The 21,446-nt window shown below is 42.3% G+C and overlaps 1 protein-coding gene across 1 annotated transcript in view; it reads right to left on the reverse strand.

Moving 5' to 3' along the window:
- Positions 1–204: 204 nt before the first annotated feature.
- The window catches only part of EFHC2 (EF-hand domain containing 2), a 194,073-nt gene continuing 172,831 nt past the window's right edge, over positions 205–21,446 (reverse strand). The window contains exons 14-15 of the mRNA XM_055338406.1: positions 17,446–17,551; positions 205–1,233 (exon numbers count right to left, since the gene is read on the reverse strand). Of these exons, the coding sequence (XP_055194381.1) occupies positions 1,132–1,233; positions 17,446–17,551 (208 nt within the window). The 3' untranslated portion in view covers positions 205–1,131. The remainder of the gene's footprint in view (positions 1,234–17,445; positions 17,552–21,446) is intronic.

A 21,446-nucleotide genomic window follows, 5' to 3' on the forward strand; every position in this document is an offset into this window, starting at 1 on the left:
TTGACATGTCATCAGTTCCTTTTTCCCTCATCAAAGCAGTCCCCAAAAGGTGGATGTTGAACCCCCTTTTCCATAAGCTTCCACCATCACTAAGAACACCAGGCAAATGGATTTATGATACATAGCATCTAACACTGGAGACTGAGGTAGATTGGGACAAACTTCTCACAATGAATTCCCAGAGGTCCATGGTTATGAGTTTTAATCAAATATACACTACATGACAAAGGTTCTGCTGAGATTCATAACATATAGGCCTACAAGAAAAATCAAAATAGAACCAGAGAAAAGCAGGAAGAAAACATGTTATAGTCCTAGAATATTTAAACCTCTGGGGTGGGTGGTATGTGTATGTGGAGAATGAACCAAAAAAAAGAGCTCTCAAAATCTTCAGCGTTCCCATCCCTAAATATTTTAGACATCACACATTTTTGGTCATACTATAATTATATATACATGCATATATATCCCTAAGTTAACACCTAACTTTAGGTAGAAAAAGGACATTAAAATATAAACACTGCATATGTTTCAATTTCTCTCCCAAAGTGTGTGTGTGTGTGTGTGTGTGTGTGTGTGTGTGTGTGTTGTGGGGCAAGGGAGGAGTCCTTCTCATAGCTTTGCTAATTTCAGAAAACAAATACATTCACTCTAGAGAGGTTTAAGAATTATTTTGATAAGGTGGGTTGCTACAAAATTTAATTATATAAGTAATAAACATGTGTCAAAAAGATTTCAAAAAATGTTTAATAGAATCACAACTTATTGCTCAGATATAATTTGATTTTATATTGTCATGTATAGCTGTCAAAAGTAATTTTCCTTTTGTGTTGTAATGAATCAAATTATGTTGGATAGAAAATTACCATAAGATTCTTTGGTGTTAATAAATCATACATGTAATAAAAATGTTTGACATTTCTTTAAATGGCATTTTTAATAATGCTGGCACATCAGCACTGTAATACGATGTTCAGAGAAACTAAAACGACAAAAGGGAATTAACTTGGGTCTATGGATTTCAATTCAATATGAACCCTGTGTTTTTTTTAATGAAGTTATATCTACTGAAATAAACCTAGTAAAATTAGAGCAGGAAATCAAAGAAAGTTGACCAAAATTGACATATGGTTACTCCTCCTCTAAGCCGAACACATCCTTTAAAAGTCTCATGTAGTTAATGTATTTCACAGGAATAGGTGATGGCATCCCGAGCCACTCATCTTCACATCTCTACAAAAAAACCAAAGATGGATATAAATTATAACCACATTTCAAAGTGCAGTTCTGTAAATGCAACATCGAACTGTTATTGTTATATAAGCTCATGATAAATAGCTTATTCTCAAGGCAGGCATTTCTACTGTCCACCTTCGAATCATAGGGACTTTGTGGTAGACTGAGTTCTTATGCTCACTTCTTTATCCCTCTATTAGAATTATACACCTATGGCTTTTGCCATTTGACTTTGCAGACCCTCCCACGGAGTCTACTTTCCTGTTCCCTTGATATGGGAACATATGACTGGCTTTGGCCTATGTAATGCTAGCAGATGTACCACGAACAGAGGCTCTAATGTCCAGGCATGACCTGGCCTAGGCTGCTGTGCCTCTGTCATTGCCATGAGAAGAATATGGCTCCCAAGGTGTTGCTGGTCCCAAAATAGCACAGGTGGAGTAAGCCCACAGACAAGAAAAATAAATGTCTATTGTTGAGAACCAGTGAAATTTGGGGTCGAAGGTGTGTTTGTTATGCATTATTACAGCGATAACTCCCCCTAAGTGCTTTCTTAAGAACTCAGTTATTAAAATCTGAACTGCTAGTCACACTGATTGCTTGGTTGCTGTTTCTTTAACCTAACAATGAAAAGAGCAATGAATCATTCACAGGATGCTCCTGAGGTAAAATACTTTATATATGTACTTTACACATATGTGTATATATATGTATTGATATATACACACATATACTGCATATATAATATATATGGTATGTATATTTGTGTATATATATTTTCTTTTTTAATGATTTCATTTATTTATTCATGAGAGACACAGAGAGGCAGAGACATAGGCAGAGGGAGAAGAAGGCCTCCGCCACAGGGAGCTCGATGTGGGACTCAATCCCAGGACCCAGGGATCACTACCTGAGCCAAAGGCAGATGCTCAACCACTGAGCCACCCAGACACCCTTATATATTTTCTAATTGCAGAAAATAAATATCTTTACTCTTCTAGAGAGGTTTACAAATATTTGGGGGGCACCTGGCTGGCTCAACCGGGTAAACATCTGACTCTTAATTTTGGCTCAGGTTGTGATCTCAGGCTCATGAGATCGAGCCCCGCACCAGGCTCCACACTCAGCAAGGTGTCTGAGATCTTCTCTCTCCATCTCCCTCTGTCCCTCCTCCTACTCTAAAATAAATCTTTAAAAAAAGAGTATTTTGTTGAGGTGGGTTGCAACAAAATACATAAGCAGTAAACACATGTCAGATTTTTAAAAAAATCTTGTAGATAGAAATCTAGACACACACAGAGAAGCATACACAAACATTTTTTTTATTTATGTTGCAATGGGGGCTATTTCTATTGTCAAAGTTAATTGTTATTATATAAGAGGTGCAATATCTTTCCTGGTGTTACGTTAGTATCCAGAAACATAAGATGTCAGAAACACAGGTAAGGGTTCAATAATTCTGTGATACAATTGTGGAAGCAACCTGTTTAAGTACTGTTTCAGCTGAGCTTTATGGGATGAGGAACAGTTCAGCAGGGGCCCGAAGTGGTAAAGGATGTTCTGGGCATAGGGAACAGCATAAGCAAAGGCCCACAGACCTAAAAATCTATTTTCCAGAAAGAGTGACCAGCTAGCCCAGTTGTGGTTTGGGACACATAGTCCGAAGTGGCAAGAGAGGTGGTTGGAAAGAAAAGATGGGGGCCAAACTTGGAGCTCCCTGTGCTAGTGTAGACTTCAATGTTTTAGTTGGGGAAAGCCACTGGTGGGTCACCATCAGAGAAATTTGATTAGAAATTAACTAGATTCACTCACTGGATATATGAAGAATGAAACAGAGGAGGAAAATCACTTTGGAGGTTACTGCAATAAGAATCCTACAGAGAGAGAGGACTGTGCCATAACCCGGGGAGCTGAAGTTGGGGTCAGTGTGAGCTACATCTCAAAGATTTTGCTGCAGTAGAACATATTCCTGGAAGGCGATCAATTTAGAGTGGTGATAGAAAAAAGGGGTAGTGCTATAGGTTGTACTGTGTCCTCTCAAAAAGGATATGTTCAAGTCCTAACCTCTGGTATTTCAGTATACGGCCTTATTTGGAAATTGGGCTGCTGCAGAGGTAATGTGTTAAGGCAAGGTCATGATAGAGTAGGGTGGGTCCTTCCTCCAATAGGCCTGGCATCCTTATAAACTAATACAGGTAAGGATAGTTCTAAGACTTCTAGGTATGATAATATTAATGATATTTGCAGTAGTTTCCTAGGGTCGCCATAACAAATTACCACAAACCAAAAGGCTTAAACCAACAAAACTTCATTCTGTCACTATATGGGGGGTCTGAAGGCCAGGTACTGGCAGAGTTGGTTCTTTCTGGAAGCTCTAAGGGAGAATCTGTTCTGTGCTCCCTCTCCTAGCTTCTGGTATTTGACAGCAATGGTTACAGTGCATTTGCCTCTGTCTTTACGTGGCTTCTTATGAGGACACCAATTACTGGCTTTAGAGTTCACCCTAATCCAGTATACTCTCATTTCTCATTTTAACTTTTAATTACATCCGCAAAGACCCACTTCCAAATGAGTTCACATTCTGAGATTCCAGATAGACACGGATGGGGAGGGGTTAGGTGCATAATATTCAACCCAGGGCACTATAAGCAAAATAAGGAAATCAGGAAGAAGAGAAGTTTTAACTTTTTTTTTTTTTTTTTTAGTGTGGCAGTAAGGATCAGAGGGGTTGGAAAACTAAGTTCAATGTGGGACTTATTTAATTTGAGGTGCCCACAGGACATCAAGGTGAAGATTCTGGTAAACACATAGGAATAGGGTTCTGTGTAGCACAGAGCTAGAGTCCAGAACTGCAAAGATGTGGAAGTCACTGAAACATGGGTGACATGTAAAACTCTGATAATTAAGAACACTGATACAGAATCAGAAGAACACCAAGTATTGGCATCTCTATGTAAGGCATTAAACAGATGATTTATGATAACCAATTGGTTGTATTATGCGATTTATACTGCTGAATAGTGATGGTTATACTACTCCTACCAATCAATTTATTAGATATTTACTATGTATGTTTTTATATGTTTTACATGTACTTATTTAATCATCACAGAAAACTCTAAAAGGTAGCTATTATTATGATACCTATTTACAGAAAAGGAAACTGAGGCATAGAAGGGTTAAGTTGCTTGCCCAGAAAACTGCCAGTTAAGTGGAGAAGCCTAGACTATAAACCCAGCAGTGAGGCTCCAGAGCTCTGCTCATTTGTCGAGCTACCCTCCAAAGCCCAGCAGAGGACTGGGCCAATCTAGAAGCAGCTGGCTCTCATCCTACATAGCTACATCTGTTCCTATCATTGTCAACAGGAAAAGTTGAGTAGAAAACAATGTGGTTCCAGACGTGACACACCTTTTCTTTTTCACAAATGCCTCCTGGGGCACCTGGGTGACTCAGTCAGTTAAGCATCTGACTCTCGGTTTCTGCTTAAGTCATGATCTCAGCGTTGTGAGATTGAGACCCGAGTGGGACTCTGCGCTGGGCATGGGGCCTACTTAGGATTCGTTCTCCCTCTCCCTCTGCTCCACCTTCACTCCACTCATGCACTTTCTCTCTCTCTCTTTCTCTCTCTCTCTAAAAAAGGAATGCTTCCTGCCAGACATTGGAGGTTGAGCTCAAACCACCAACCAGCTGTGTAAAGAAGGAAATGCCATTCAGATGGATGAAGCCTAAACCAACTCCTAGGGCGTATTCGTATCACATGGAACTTAGTGAAATGTCCTTCCTACACCAAGAAGCAATAGATTATTGTGTGTGTATACATATATACAAACATATATGTACATGCACAAAATTATACACTTTAATCAATAGTCATTCAACACGTCCTCAGAAATTTCATTACTATTTTTGCTCTTAAGGGGTATTTTAAAATTTGATCATGTTATAGAGGAATATAATACAAATATATATACTCAAAATCACTCTTCCTTGATAGTTTTTTAAAATAAGAATTTCCAATACAAAAATAATAAAATACATTATACAATTCATATCATTACAAAGAAATTATGTAGGGAATGGATTCTCTTATGAAACAGGCCAGTTCTAGAAGGTCCTTCCCTCACAGCTTCATTAGACAGCAAAAGTTCTTGCTGTTTTTGAGCAAAGGGCCATGATTTAACCTCTAGCAATAAAAGAAAAAGAAATAGAGGGATTCGTGTCAGAATAATGATGACTCAAGAATTTGGAGATGAGAATTAAATTTATTAGCAATAAGCCAGACTCAGACAAAATGAAATGCAATACCTTGAGGTTTGAGATGAAGGATGATTTAAGATGAAAAGACGAGAGTCCATTTCTTTACAGCTTAATCACTTTAAACCCCATGGCTCATGTAATGCTTTCTGGACTGCTCCAGTCCCACTATATTCTTTCTAGAATCAATACTACTTCCCTGGATTTGATTTCCCTTTTTCACTATTTTCCAGGATTCAGGTGGGAGTGACTTTTTCTGCCCTATTCCTGATAAATGCCACAGGCATATTTGCAGTAGTTGAGGAACCTGGGATCCACATATTGTCAACACGCTATTGTGATTCATAATAAAGATAAGTATATCTGGTCTTTGTCCCTATTTCTGGCCCAGAGCTCCTGAAATCCTTGAAATGTCCTAAATGATGAGAGGGATAAGTTATCTTAGGTTGTTAATGAGACATCTTTGGAAAGCACCTAGGGATGGGGGGCTGGTTGCTAAGGTAACTGACCTTGTAATTAGAGGGCTGGAACTTTCAGTTCCCTTCCCCCTAGACCTCCTGGGACAGAGCTGGAGGTCTGAGTTCAAACGCCAATGGTCAATGATTTAATCAATCATGCCTTTGTCATAAGCCTCCTTAAAAACCCAAAAGAACAGGGATTGGAGAGCTTTGGGGTTGGTAGGAACTCGTGGACATTTGAGGAGTGTGGTGTGTGCAAAGAGGGTGGAAGCTTCCCGCCCCTCCCCCTACCTTGCCCTATGCATCTCTACCACCTGGCCATTCTGAGTCCTACATTTTTATAGCAAACCAGTGATCTAGTAAGTAAAATGTTTCTCTGAGTCTATGAGCTGCTGTAGCAAATTAATCAAACCCAAGGAAGGGAGTCATGGGAACCTTTCATCTGTAACCGGTTGAACAGAAGCACAGGTGATAAACTGGTGTCTGAAAGGGGGGTGAGGAGGGCAGTCTTGGGGCCTGAGCCCTTATACCCTGTGGGATGAGATGCTGCCTTTGAGCAAATCATGTCAGAACTGGGTCGAACTGTAGCTCAAGCACATGTCCAGAGTTGTTTGGTGTGCAGGGTTGGGGGGCACACCCCACACACTGGCATTGGTACCAGGATTATAGCCAACCCCTAATTTTAGGGAGAGATTTTAGGGGTCCAACTGACCCCTAATTTTAGGGAGAGGTTTCTAGGTCCTAGTTTAAACGGACTAACAGAAATTAAATTGAGATCCAAAGGAGGGTGGGAAGAAGGAGGTAATATCGAAGAAAATCAGGGGAGGGGAGGCATCAATAAAGTAGAGGAGAAAGGTATCTTCTTCACAGCTTGGGCTGTAATTGGGTCCATGTAAACTGAGTCACATGGGCAATGTCTCTGCAAAATAAAGAAGTCTTTGGGGACATGAGAAATCCCACACTCCCACTGCCTAATTGTTCTAATAAATCCACAAATGTTCTACGTTATATAATATTTATGATAATCTGGGCAGTGAATAAGAATACTCTTTGTGTTCACGGACCTTTTTATTCATGCTACACTACAAAAATGAGAAAAGTCCAGGTCAGATTGTATTCCTAGCAGTGCATGTATGTTTTATTTTATTTTTTTAAAGATTTTATTTATTTATTCGTGAGAGACACAGAGGCAGAAACACAGGCAGAGGGAGAAGCAGGCTCCACACAGGGAGCTCGATGTGGGACTCCATCCCAGAACTCCAGGATCACACCCTGAGCCGAAGGCAGACACTCAACCGCTGAGCCACCCAGGCGTTCCTGCACGTACATTTTAAATGGAGATAACTGCATGGTAATTTTACATCAGGAGAGCTCATCCGTGGCCAATCCTTACCATTCCAGATGAGGATGAACCTGCTAGTGGTTCTGTAAAACAGCCCCCTGACCACACATACATGGCATCTTAAATGTCTGTGTGTGGCAGGCTTTGCCAGCACCCCTCCCAGTCCCCTCACCCTTTCCATTTTGGCGCTCATCGGCCTGGCTTCCAACTGCCAGCATCTGCTTTTCCTGAAAGCTTTTCTTTGGTCTCTGAGACCCACTTTGGCTGTCCCTGTGACACACCACAAATGCCTGGGAATTCATTCTTTCCCCCCACGTCAGGAGCACCCTTATCCATGACTGAAGGGAGCTGATGGATGAATACCGCAACCCCCTTGCACTCTGGGTGGGAAAACACTAAAGTACATCTAGGTCACTGGATCCTTGACTTTCCCAGAGGCATTAAGCTCCCGTCACCAAATGATTTGAGAAGATGCCCTGTGGTAGCCCTTTCCCTTCCACTCTTCATCCCCCACTCCCAGAATAGTGTTCTTTTCAACTTCCCTGCACAATCCATCTATACTCAAATTCTTGTCTCCAAGTTGCCTTCTAGAGGAAGTCAAAGATACTATGTGATTCTGGATTTACCAGAATTAATAAAATGTCTATGGAAGTCACAGCACAGCTTGAAACAAGAAGCAACTTCCTGACAAACTGGCGGATGGATCCAGAGTCTCCGAATGTGGCTTCCAGATAATTCAAGAGACGGCGCCCAAATCTCCAAACCAAATTCAATTTCATCTGGAGCATATGCAATATTTTCTGGAAGAAGGACGGGCTACAAAATGCAGAGTGAAATTCAACAATGATGCACAATCACAACTCTAAAATGACTGGGAATCATTGTCTGCAAGAGAGCCCCATGGCATCTTCCAAGCTGGCTTTGACTAACGCTACTGACGATGTCAAACAAGTTGGCAATAAATTACTTGTTCATCAACGGTGAAAAAATGTAGCTGCTGATCTGTAAAATCATAGACCCTTGAAGCAAAGATGGTACTGGCTGGGAACCCAGTAAACAGCAGCTGCCCAGTGAGAATAGAAAAGCTGTGTGTGAGCTCATGGGCTCTGGATTTATTTGCTTTGACATTTTTAAAAGGAAATTTAATTGGATTATGTCTCCTTCTAGTTTAAAATTTTCTACTGTAGTACTGGCCACCAGATGCATGAGGGGAAAAGATCGGGAGCCAATTAAATTCCACGCTTCACTGAAACAAGGTTATTTTTATTCCTCCCAAATGTAAGGCTGATGGAGTCATGTTAGTGATTTCACTCTGTTATTCCCTCTACTTACGAAAAAAAAAATAAAAAAGATATTTCTACAGGAAATATCTACGAATTTGTAGACAAGTCCAATAGGGTATATAGAACTGCAACTGTGGTTTCCTTGGATTTACTGCCTTCTAATAGGTTGATGTGACCTCAGAAATAATTAAATTAAGTTGACAAAATTGCAAAAGCAATTAAATTTCCGTGAATCAAATTGCCATTAACTTGGGGAAGAAATTTTGCAAATACTTGTTGAGATAATTAAGATCATACTGATGCCATAAGGAAAAGCTCATCGATAAACCCTGGAGATTTGCTTATATTCCTATCTATTTCTATCTTTACTGTAATGCCAATATGTCCCAATTGCTTCCCACTCCCCTATAGAAAGTTTCAACAGAATTGTCTTCTGAGTGAGTGTAGCTAGAACACAGGAAACTTTCCTTGAAACTGCCTTCCAGGGTAAATAAAGTTTTCAAGAAAACAAGGATTTTTGCTGAGCTTTAATGGTAGGCTTCTGCATACAATTAAAGCAGACATCACCCAGTGTTTTGAATCTTAATGGATTCCAGCAGAATCATTCCCTACTAGGTCACTGTTTGGTGTTAGGTAATCGGTATGTGTTTATCAGCTACTTTTAAAATCTAATGAGAATGACTAATAGTCTTTTATTTCAACTGTTAAATTCAACCTCAAATCCTAGAAATAACTGCTTATTTAAAGAGCTGGCACTAGCCCCTGACTATATAATCTTTACCTTTAGGAATGCCTTTGAGTCTCAGCTTCCTGTCTATAAATTGGGAATGATCTTTAATTCTCTCAGGATCGGGACAATAACATGTTATAAGATATTCCACCCTCTAAATACCAAAAGGAGATCCTCAACAAGTAGGGTGTCCTAAGATGTATCCTAAGATGTACCCCACCTGCCCCCACCTCCCCACTGTTGAGGCCATATATCATCCTGTTGTGGCAGAGAGGGCTTTAGAGCCAATTGCTAATGGTCCAGCAGTTTCAGTGCTCATAAAATGAAGCCACATCCAATTTTTCTCAGAAATGTCAAAAGATAAGACGCCAGTCACACAGTGCCAGTTATAAAGTTTATACGAGAACCGATTTAGTGTTATTTTTTAAAATGTGACTTCTGAGATTAACCAGACAGGCTCTAAGCAGCGGGACCTATTTTGCCAGTTTTACAGCTACCATCTGCGAGCGAGCACAATAGAATGGAAATGGGGTCTCCAGGCCTTGACAGCGCCAGGGCAACACGCTGGGACCGTAGATAGTCCCATAACAGAGTGGGGGTAAATCATAACCCCAGTGGCTCACCATGGGCTGCAGCAGGAGCCAGGTGGAGGCCCAGCCAAGGGAGCTCCTGAGAATTCAGGCTACAGACCACAGTCAAGAGTCATATGGTAGGTGACAGTCAGCTTACGCCCAGCCACATAGGGAAATCTCTCACCAAAGGGGAGCAGGACTAATCAAAAGCTAGACTGGCTACAGACCACGGTCCCCTTTGTAAATCTTGTTTGTCATTGGACCCCCGCTCTATTAGCTGAGACCACCTAACCATTACATGTAGTGGAGCCCCATCTGAGACTGGGGGACTATCATCCAGCAGACCGAGCACCAGGAGCTGTCACCTGGACCTGGTCTGACACCCTGGCTGTGAGGTTTGTGTACTTGAGCCCAGCTTTTTATTCTGGCGACAGACCATGCTGGGTCATTCTCTGCTCCTAGAAGAGTCATTCTCTGCCCTCCTCCCCTGCCTCACCGCCCGAGTAAGCCAAGTTCTGTGGACTCTGTTATTCACCGAGCTTCCTTGTTCTCTGGCTGCTGGGTGGGTCCAGTCAATGAGAAGCAGCAAGAGATCAGGGTATTGCTTCCACCTCCTCTCCCCCCTGTCCCATCGCTGCCTGGCCAGGGTTGTTTGGCAGTGGCTACCCTCCTCTACCTGCTGCCACTGCTCCAGCTCTTCCACTGGGCTCCACTACTATTGGCCCCTCTCTGCTTCTTGAGACCTATGGATGGTAATGGTTTCCTGCTCTTGCTGGTGCCTGAGTGCTTCACTGCACTCATCCTACCCACTCCCCTGTCAACAGTCCCATTAAATCTGTATCCCTGACTCCTTTGACTGTTCTGTGTGTATATGTTTCCTACTAGAACCTCACTGGTATGGGGACTTAGCCAGCTCTGTCCCTGAGAGTGGGGCTAAAGGCTTATTTTAAGCCTGCTAACTGGCTTTCTCTGACTGCTGAATAGTGCTAACTAAAGGACTGATTCCCCATCACCGTGCCATCTGTTTTGGAGAGATGTCCTGCCTTTCCAATCCCCATGTCCAGTGTACCAGACCTGCCTCCTACTCAGCCACTAGGTAGCTGAATCCACTAGTCCTGTTCCTCTGGTCTGGCCCCTCCATGATCACCCATACACTACAGTTAATGAGATTAGACTGGGAAGGTGTCTCAAACCCCTACCCCGACCATCCATCCTGTCCATTAATACTGAAACCAACATAACTGGTGTTGAATCTAGTACTGAGGTCCACTCACCTTTTATCAGCCAGGGGGTCCCTTTTAATTTCTCAGTAAGATCCCCAGTTAAGGGAAGAGATTGTGTTGAGGACGACGTTCAGGACAGGAGTAAAGATGTCCAGCTTCTAAGTGGTGGCCAGTACTAGTAACTTCTAGAGAGCTATTTGCAGCATCTCTGGAACTTCAGCCAGAGCCAGCCTGTCCAGCTCATACATTAGAGGAAGCATGCGGCTGCCCAACCCCTGGCCTCCACCTGGGCCATGCTTCCACACTGGACTTCAGCCTGCTATTCCTTGTTCTCAACAGGACTTTAATCTGTTGTGTCACGTTCAGGGCTAGGTCACTCTTACAACCTGGTGGATCTTGTCCTGAAGTCTCACGTGTGACTTCTTGGCTATGGCAAATTTCCCCAAATGTTGGCAATCCCCAAAACTCTAAGTGAGACGTTTTCTTTGCCCAACTGGGCCCTCACAGACTTATACATCTGGTCTGGCTCCTCCTGTGGCCTCTTGCAGCATACCCACTCTGTTGTCAATTCCCCACCACAGGCAAAAGCTCAGGTGATGACAGAAGAGCAGGGGTGGGGAGGCGGCTGTGCCCCGTTGTCAGGCCCCCAGTTGATACCAAGAACGATCAACAAAGGCTTCAAGGACAGTAAAAGCAAAAATAAACAAGCTACATCAAACTAAGACACTTCTCCACAGCAACAGAAATGAGCAGCAAAATGAAAAGGCAACCTACTGAATGGGAGAAGACGTTTGCCAATGATGTATCTGATATATCTGATATATAAAGAACTCCTAAAACACAGTATCAAAAAACCAAACAGTTGGATTAAAAAATGGGCAGAGGACCTGAACAAACATTTTTCCAAAGAAGACATCCAGATGGCCAACAGGTACACAGAAAGATCCTCAACATCACTAGCCATCAGGGAAATGCAAATGCAAATCACAATGAGACCTCACCTGCACCTGTCAGGATGGCTTTTATAAAAAAAAAGACAAGGAATAATGGTGTTGGCAAGACACGGAGAAAATGCACTGTTGGTGGGAATGAAAACTGGTGCAGTCACTGTGGAAAACAGTATGGAGGTTCCTCAAAAAATTAAAAACAGGCCCTACAGCCCAGCAATTTTGCTTCAAGGTATTTATTAGAAGAAAATGAAAACACAAATTCAAAAACACATATGCATCCCTATGTTCACTGCAGCATTATTTAAAATAACCAAGATAGGGAAACAGTCTAAGTGTCTATCAATGGATGAACAGATAAACTGTGGCATATAGATACAATACAATATTATTTGGCCATAATAAAGGAAGGAGATCTTGCCATTTGCATCATCATAGATGGACCCTGAGGGCATTAGGCTGCGTGAAATAGACCAGACAGAACAAGACGAGTACTGTCACAACTTCACTTATATGCAGAATCTAAAAAAACAACCAAACAAAACAGAAACAGACACGCGGCTACAGAGAACAGATGGTCACCAAAGGGGAGAGAGGTAAGGGGCGGGATGGATGAAATAGTGAAGGGAATTAAGACGTACAATCTTCCAGTTGTAACTAAGACAGGGATGTAATGTACAGCCGAGGGAATACAGTAAATAACATTGCATGGTGACAGGTACATGGGTGACTATTTTGCAACGTGTATAAAATACCATGTTATACACCTGAAACTAATACAATACTGTATATTCATTATCCTTAATAAAAACAAAAACCAAGAGTGTCAAGAACAGCTGGTTGCCAAGCTATGATGCACCATCCTGGATCCCTTTGAGGAAGGACGTGGCTGTCTGGCTGCTGACAGTCCCCTTCTGCGATCGCCTCGGCTACAGAGCTGCCTTCGCTGCAAAGAGTCACGTTACCCAAGGTCATACCCTTTCCTAAAGCAACCCATGGAAATAAAGGCTTAGCCATTTTGGTCCATCTCAGGACAGCTCTGAAAGGTCATCAAGCTCCAGAGCTCTCTGTGGGGCTGCCTCAGCTGCTCCCTCTGTCCATTCCCGTGTCCTTCCTCTCCCTTCTACAGATATTGATCCCAAGAATGCTCCCAAATAAACCTCCTGCATGTAAAACTCTACCTGCTTCCTGGAGAACCCAATCAATTTGACAGGCTCTGACTCGAGTGTCTCAGGGCATCATCAGACATTAACTTGCATGGTTCAGGAGATACTGTGCTTTTCCACTACTGATTGTACTGTATCAACTCTGCAATATTACGCTCAACCCATTCCCACTAAATATTTTCACATGAGATTATAGACTCACTGGTAACATTCCCAAGCTATCTTATATCCTCTTTATGAAACAATAACAAGCTGAGGAATACCAGAGTGCTAGAGACTGGGATCTAGTTACATTCTCATTATTAAGTTAAACCGGTACCATTTTATACCTATGTTCCTTTCTTTCTTAAACTGGTGAAAAAGAAATGGCCCATTCTAAACATCTCTCACAGACTGAACTGCTTCGAGGCTTGGTGAGCAGAGCTGATAAGAGACCCGAAGTGCAAAGTTCTCACTGAATATGAGTAACAACTGGAAGAACCCACTGCTGAAGCATGGACCCTTTTTCTGGTGCTATACTCCTGTTGATCTTAGCCCTGGAAGGTGTCTGCTCAAGGCCTGGCTGCCTCAGCTGAGGAAGTAAGACCTCTCTATTTTACAAACAATAATAATAGCTAACATTTAAACCCTTATTAAGGGACAGATGTGGTGATAGGTGTCTCACGTGAATCAACTCAATCCTCACAACTACCCTGATGGAAGTACTATTCATTCTTTCTTTTCTTTCAGAGAGACAGAGAACGTGCACACGCACGAGACAGAGTGTGCGTGTGCATGCCCACACATACACACATACAGGGGAACATGCAGGGGGGAGGGGCAGAGGAAGAAAGAGTCCTAAGTAGACTCTGCACTGAGCACAGAGCCTGACCAGGGCTTGATCTCGTAACTCCACAATCACGACCTGAGCCGAAATCAAGAGTCAGAAGCTTAATCATCTGCCCTGCCCAGGTACCCCGGAAGTACTATTTTTATCTCCATTGTTGAGGGAAGGAAACCTGAAAGGTTGAGTGACTTGCACAAAGTCAGCCAATTAGTCAATCACAGAGCTAAGGATTTGAACTCCGATTCATGTCCCAGTCACAGAGCATGCAAGGGATGAAATGGGGGAAGGGCGGCTAAGGGGAAAGTGGATCTTAGACCTTCCCATGGAGTGACCCCTCTTCCAGTGTGGGTGGTGATTTTTCTGTGGGCCCTTAAGTCAACTTAATGGTTCACAAATGACATTCGAAAGACAGAAAGAAGGGGTGTGGGGGAAGAGAGAAAAAAAAGGAAAAGAGGGAAGGAAGAAAGGAAGGAAAAGAGAAAGACAAGATTACACATTATGCCGCATGCAGTCAGAATACTACTGTTTCACAAAACTCTGGTTCCACTGTATCTGTGCATGGTGGGTTGCTATGAAAAAAGTATCTTACTGCGGGTTGTCGTATCCAAAGGTCATTAAATTTCATTCAAATTCAGTCAGCAGGAAAATAAAAATTAAAGTAATAATTCCCACGTTTTCAAAGGCAAAAATGTAAAAATGACTTGAATGCCTATCAACAGAAAACTGGATGAATAGATCATTCTATATCCATATTGCAGCTATTAAAGAATGGCTCGGGTCTATACATATTAAACTAGAGAGATTGCCCATGATGTAGTGGTAAGTAAGAAAAACACACCGTTTATAAATAAATGCACGTGGTAGAATTATATTTTTGTACAACCAGTAATGAAGCCCCCAACATATGGGTGAACATAGGGGTGGTGGGCTGGGTGGAACAGAAAGGCAGGGAAGTAGGAACTAAGGAAAAATACAACAGAGGCAGTTGCCATCTTGCAAGTGGCAGCCCGCGCATCATTTGGGGTGCCATAGGAAATAGAGGACATGAGCAAACTGTGTAAGTTGAGAAGAATTTAATACAGTGACGATTTGCAAAGTTGTGGGAAGCGTTTAGGAAAACCAACAGGGGATCCTCTGGTCCCTCAAGGACAAGAGCAACAGAGAGCCAGTGCCACCACGGGGGGCTAAAGGGGCAAGAGAGGGTGGTTACTGGAACCTAAAATGGTGGGCAGCTCTATGGAGGAGGCAGTCAATTCCTGGGACAAGCAGAGAGGAAAGGATTTCTCTCCCCTCCCATCCCCCTCTACTCTCTTGCTGGTGCATCCCATTGGCCAACCCAACTGGAGGCCAGGGGGTTAGGGGACCACTGATTCAGCCATAAAGGTCAGCTGCCCAGGACTCGGAACAGGGGAGGAGGAGCTGGAGAAAAGTCCTAATGGGACAAATGGATGATATCTGGCACAGAATACATTGAGTGAGAAGGGAGAACAGAAACTCCATCTATCCTTTTTCTTTTTTATATACAACATTAAATATTTGCATAGATGAGAATTAAAAGGTTACCAAAGGACAGTACTGATTTGCTTTTGTGATGGTATCTTGGATTTTAGTTAATGAAATCTAGAATCTTTAACCATAATCACACTAAAAAATAATTTTTTTCTTTTCTTCTTATTCTTTGTAGTAAAACAGACCTGAGTTATAATTCTTTATCACACATCTGCTGTTTCTCTAACTTCCTTGTCTCTAAAATAGGGATCATGAGAGTACCTATCTCACAGGGTTGCTACGAGGATTAAACCAGCTAATAGATTTTCAGGTCTTAGGGTAGCGTTTTGCTCATGCTTTAAGTGTTTGCAGTTGTCATGGTGACAATGGTTCACCAAGAGCTTCCCAATGGGCACAGACCTGTCTCCATGGCACCTCTCCAAAGTGCCCACCATCCAGCCAGGACAAACTCTAGGACCAGGGTACACGTGATCATGTCACTGTCTTCCTTGAAATCCGTCCCATGGGTTTCCAGACCTTGCAGGACAATATTCAAACCTCACCCCTGAAGGTATCTCCAGCCTCATCCCTCTCTATTCCTCCCTTTGTGCCTTCATTCCAGCCACACGAATTCCTTCTGGTTCTATACAAGTGCCATGCTGTCCTCTGTCCCAGAGCCTCTGCTAGGGAATGCCTTTTCCATACCATGCCACTTTTATCCCTTGCTGACTCTTCCTATTCATCACTGAAATCTCAAGCATCATCTCCCCTGAGAAGACCTCCTGTCTCCCCCAAACCCAACCCCAACAGCTCCTTCCTCATCCTATTCCATCCCATGCAGGCTGTATCATGCCACACTCCAAATCATGAATGTATTGGTTCTGCCATTGGTGAGGGCGGGGGGCAAAGGTAGCAACAATGACCTTTGTCTCTGGACCCCAGCAAGGACCACAGGACCTGCTGAGAGTGGATACTTATTCATGATTTGTCTGAGAATTAAATTTATAAATGAATGAGTTAAATAACCCAAAGTCACTCAACTATGTAAGTGGCAGAGCCAGAATTCAACCCAAGTTATGTTTGACTCCGAAGGCCACCACTGTCTCTCAACCATCTGGAAGTTCTAAGGCTGCCTGACACTCCAGAATAGTTGCATGCCTGAGGGAACTCCCCAGGGGCACCAGACCAGTTCAGGCCAGAATGAGTTGGTCAGCAGAGACTGGGAGGAATAAATGCCTCCTTTCTAGGAGTCACCACATGACATTTGCTTTATCAAGGGACTTTCCCAAGAAAATCAATTTCTGGAGCATGTTAAAATATAAACAAACCACCATCCACCCACCCACTCCTTAAAGACAATTGGTCCAAAGAGATCTTTGAGAATTCAGACAATTCCACAACGTTGAGAGCACCACCCGATCACATGAACTTTGTTTTCCCTAACCAAGCATTTTTCTACTGAATTTTTATTTTAAATTTGGCTCCACTGTGAAATGTGCATCCCCCTACTATACTGTTTCACCCAAGGCAAACCTGTTTGCACAGCCACAGACATACTGGGGATTCTTGACATATGCACCATTTGAGATTTGCTCATGATGATGTTAGCAGAATCCCTTGATAACAGTGTTTATATCTATTTATAACTGTAACTTATTATCCTATTTTCCATATAATTGGATGCGACTGAGGTTAAAAAAAAATTCAGCTGCATAAGAAAAGTCATGCTCTTATAGAGCAGATGTTCGCTCAGCATGGAAAGTGAATTAGCCTTTAACACAAATACCCAGAAATACATCCGCGTTTTCCAAAAGCACTGACGTTAATGTCTTATGCTGAAAAATAATTTTTAAGATAAAGGACATTAAAAATGTAAGAGAGGTAGTCACAGCTGGTTTTTAAAACAGGTGTTCATTTTACCTCTTTAGTGTACAACGTTGCTTCCAATTCAGGCATCGGATTTATCCTCCAGTTCAGGGCACAGAAAAATGACTCATAATTTATTTGTTTTTCGCTGTCTTCAAACCTGAAAATATAATTATAATATATAATTTGGCTCAATCTACAGAATTCAGGACCAAAATGTCAGCTTAAATGCCACCGTGAAAACATAATGTCAGGCATGTTTCAATACCTGATATTTTTCTTATTTCTTATTAGTTTATTATCAGATTCTAACCCTCAAGAGTGTGAACTCTTTGCAAGCAGAGAACCCACATGCAGCTAATTCACCACAGTGTCCCCAGCACCTAGATTCATGCTGGCACCTAGTAGGTTGCTCAATAAAAGATGTGCTGCAGTTGCCACAGAAACAAATGAGCTTATTCAGTAACTGAGACCATTTTGTTCAGAGTATCTGCGGGCCCTCTTAATTTAATATGGTTGCTACTTTAGGTCAGTAAAATAAACTCTTGCTTCTTAAATTGCATGCCTTTTAAATTTTTAAGGGGAGCCTAGATTCGTTTTGTCTAAGATACTTTTAGGAAAAATAAAAAAGTATTTTTATCATTTATTATCTAGCCATTAAAAGGAGTTATTGAGGGGGGGGCACCTTGGTAGCTCAGTTGGTTAAGCATCTGACTCTTGGTTCTGGCTCAGGTCACGATATCTGGGTTGTGAGATCAAGCTCCGCATTGGGCTCTGCACTCACCAGGGAGTTGGCTTAAGATTCTCTCTTTCCCTCCCCCTCTGCCCCTCCCCCGCAAGAGAATAAAAAAGGGTTATTCAGATCCACATATGCTGTCATGGAAATATGTTCATGATATACTGTTGAGCAGAAAGGAGGTTACAAAATAGTCTGTAGAATTATAATCTCACTTGAGGTATGTATTTATATAAAAAGGCTGGGGGCGCCTGGGTGGCTCAATCAGTTAAACATCTGACTCTTGATCTGAGCTCAGGTCTCAATCTCAGGGTCATGAGTTCAAGCCCCATGTCGGGGTCCATGCTGGATGTGGAGCCTACTTAAAAAAAAAAGAGCAAAGAAAAATTCTAGCAACAATACACGGAAGTATTGAAAACAGCTATCTCTGGGAAGAGAGACACATTTTTTGCTTTTTGCTTTAGGCTTCTCTGTATCATCATCATCATAATTGTTTTAGATTTATAAGAAAAAATATTAAGCCCATTTTCACTTAAGAGAAAACACTGGCATAAATTTAACCTTAACTGTAATAGAGTTTTGGCCATTAAGACAAGTAATTTCAACACAATCGCTGGCATGACTGAAACACAAGCAAACTACTTCTTAGTAGAATACCCCAATGCCACCTATTCTTAATCTGACCACACTCTGCCAGTTTTTAAGGTTAAACATACACTGGTCATATCAGATCATTTTGTGAAAGAAAAGACAAAGGTATAGTTCCCAAGCACCCTGCCAGGGTTCCTGCTCCTCTCGGGACCTTCAACTCAACATGCCCCTCCAGTCAGCAAGTGAAGTGCACAAGATACTGCTGCAAGGATGAACAGAGGATAATAAATTAAAAGAAAACCTGGTGATAATCAACACAGGAAAATAACATATACTGAGAACCAGTCAAAAGACTATTTTTTTTTTTTTTTGGTCCTTGGGATTACAGAAAATAACAGCTCCTATTTATAAACTAATACAAATTAGCAGTTTTAAGTTAAATGTTACAAGACGAAGTCACATAGTCTCATCAATCTACACAAAGGAGAATAAACAGAGTGATCAGAAAAGGAGAAAGGGAATTCAGTCATTCTTTTGTGTACATTTTCTTTGGCCAAGGATTCTGGGATACAACTCCAATGTGCTGCCCCCTACTGCTGTTTATCCTCGAGATCTTGGCTTCTTCACCATCTGAACTCCTTGAAAGGACGTGCTCTGTTTATGGAAATCTTTGTAGCCAAAATGCTGGACCATTATGGCTTTTATTTGTGTGTGTTTTGGGAGAAGAACTAAAACTCAATCAATTAAAGATGTTTTGTAAGAAACTTTCCTCTAGCGTGGAGCCTTGAAGACAAGTATTCCCTAATACTCTGAGTAGGAGCTGAGGTCAGAGAATGAGATCATGGAGGGCCTTTGACTTTCATACTGGGGAAAACTAAGAGCCACTGGAGCCTACTGTACACAGAGCAGTTAACGGGATTGAAGTTATCTTTTCTAAAGATCACTCTCACTGATATATTGGGAAGAGAATGCTGGGGCAGAGCCAAAGTGGGGGGGGCAGCTAGCAGTCTTTTGCAGTGATCCAGAGAAGGCATAAGGGTGGCTTAGATGGTGGTGGGGACAGTGGAGGGCAATGAGGAGTGGTCAGTTCTGAATATATATATATATGATTTATTTATTTTAGAGAGATTGAGTGAGGGTGGGGGAGGAACAGAGGAAAGAGAGAGAGAATCAAGCAGACTCCCCAATGAGTGCAAAGCCCAATGTGAGGGCTTGATCTCACAACCTAAATATCATGACCTGAGCCAAAACAAAGAGTCCGATGCTCAACTGACTAAGCCACCCAGATGCCTTGATTCTGAATATATTTTGATATATATCATATATATATATATATATATATATATATCAAATATATATATCGATCCCGGGACTCCAGGATCATGCCCTGGGCCAAAGGCAGGCACTATACCACTGAGCCACCCAGGGATCCCCAAGTGGAGGATTCCTAAAGGATTATAAAAAGTGAGAGAGAGACAGAGAGGCAGAGAGAGAGACAGAGAGAATGCATGGACTTGGGACAACCCCAAGGGTTTTGCTTGACCAACTGGAAAAATACAGCTGCCCTAACAGAGAGAGGAAGGACTGCAGGGGCCACAGGCTGGGAGGTGGCGTGGGAAATCAAGAGTTTTGTTGGGTATGTTACATTTTGATGGGAAGGGGGCAGCTGGACATAGGAGTCTGAAATTCAGGGAAGAAGTTCGAGTTGAACATAGAAATATGGAAGCCATTAGCATATAGATGGTATTGAAAGCCACCAGACTGGGAGACTGGATGAGATCACCAATGAACTAATTTTCTCTATCTGTTCCTACAGTACAGAATTTAATGGTTGGTAAACTCCCATTACATCAATTACAGGAGACACTTATTTAATCCTAGAGGTTTCAGAAGTTTAATATCCCAATAATTTGGGACCCAGTCAAAAGATTACCAAACAGATCTGGGATTCCGTCAGACTTCACCCCCCACATACAATTTACTATCCAGTCCTGTGGGTTCTACCACCATAGCAGATCACATATTTCTTTTTCGGGGCACCTGGGTTGCTCAGTGTCAGCCTTTGGCTTGGGTCATGATCCCAGGGTCCTGTAGACTGACAAGTCTACATCAAGCTCCCTGCCTGGGGAGCCTGCTACTCGCTCTCCTCTTGCAGCTCTCCATACTGTACTTGCTCTTTCTCTCTCTCTCTCTCTCTCAATAAATAAAACCTTTAAAAACAACAACAAATCTCTTTCTCTACTCCCTTTATCCCTCACTAATTCCAAGCCACCATCAACTCCCACCGGGGTTATAACAACAGCTTGGTAGCTTGGTCTGGCTGCTTCTACTCGGACCTGGCTGCAGACACATCTCTCCACCAAAATGAGCTTTCTAAACCATAGACCAGATCAACAACTTCTTTGCTTAGAACTCTCCAATGGCTTCCCAATACACTTAGAACACAAGGTGAGGGGATCCCTGGGTGGCGCAGCGGTTCGGTGCCTGCCTTTGGCCCAGGGCGCGATCCTGGAGACCCGGGATCGAATCCCACATCGGGCTCCCGGTGCATGGAGCCTGCTTCTCCCTCTGCCTATGTCTCTGCCTCTCTCTCTCTCTCTCTCTCTCTCTGTGACTATCATAAATAAATAAATTAAAAAAAAGGAAGCTCCATATGAGGAATTTCCTTTAAAAAAAAAAAAAAAAAAAAAAAAAAGAACACAAGGTGAACCCTAATGCAATCTGGCCA

The sequence above is a fragment of the Nyctereutes procyonoides genome, unplaced genomic scaffold (assembly GCF_905146905.1).
Source record: "Nyctereutes procyonoides isolate TBG_1078 unplaced genomic scaffold, NYPRO_anot_genome, whole genome shotgun sequence".
In the NCBI taxonomy this organism is placed as follows: Eukaryota; Metazoa; Chordata; class Mammalia; order Carnivora; family Canidae; genus Nyctereutes; species Nyctereutes procyonoides.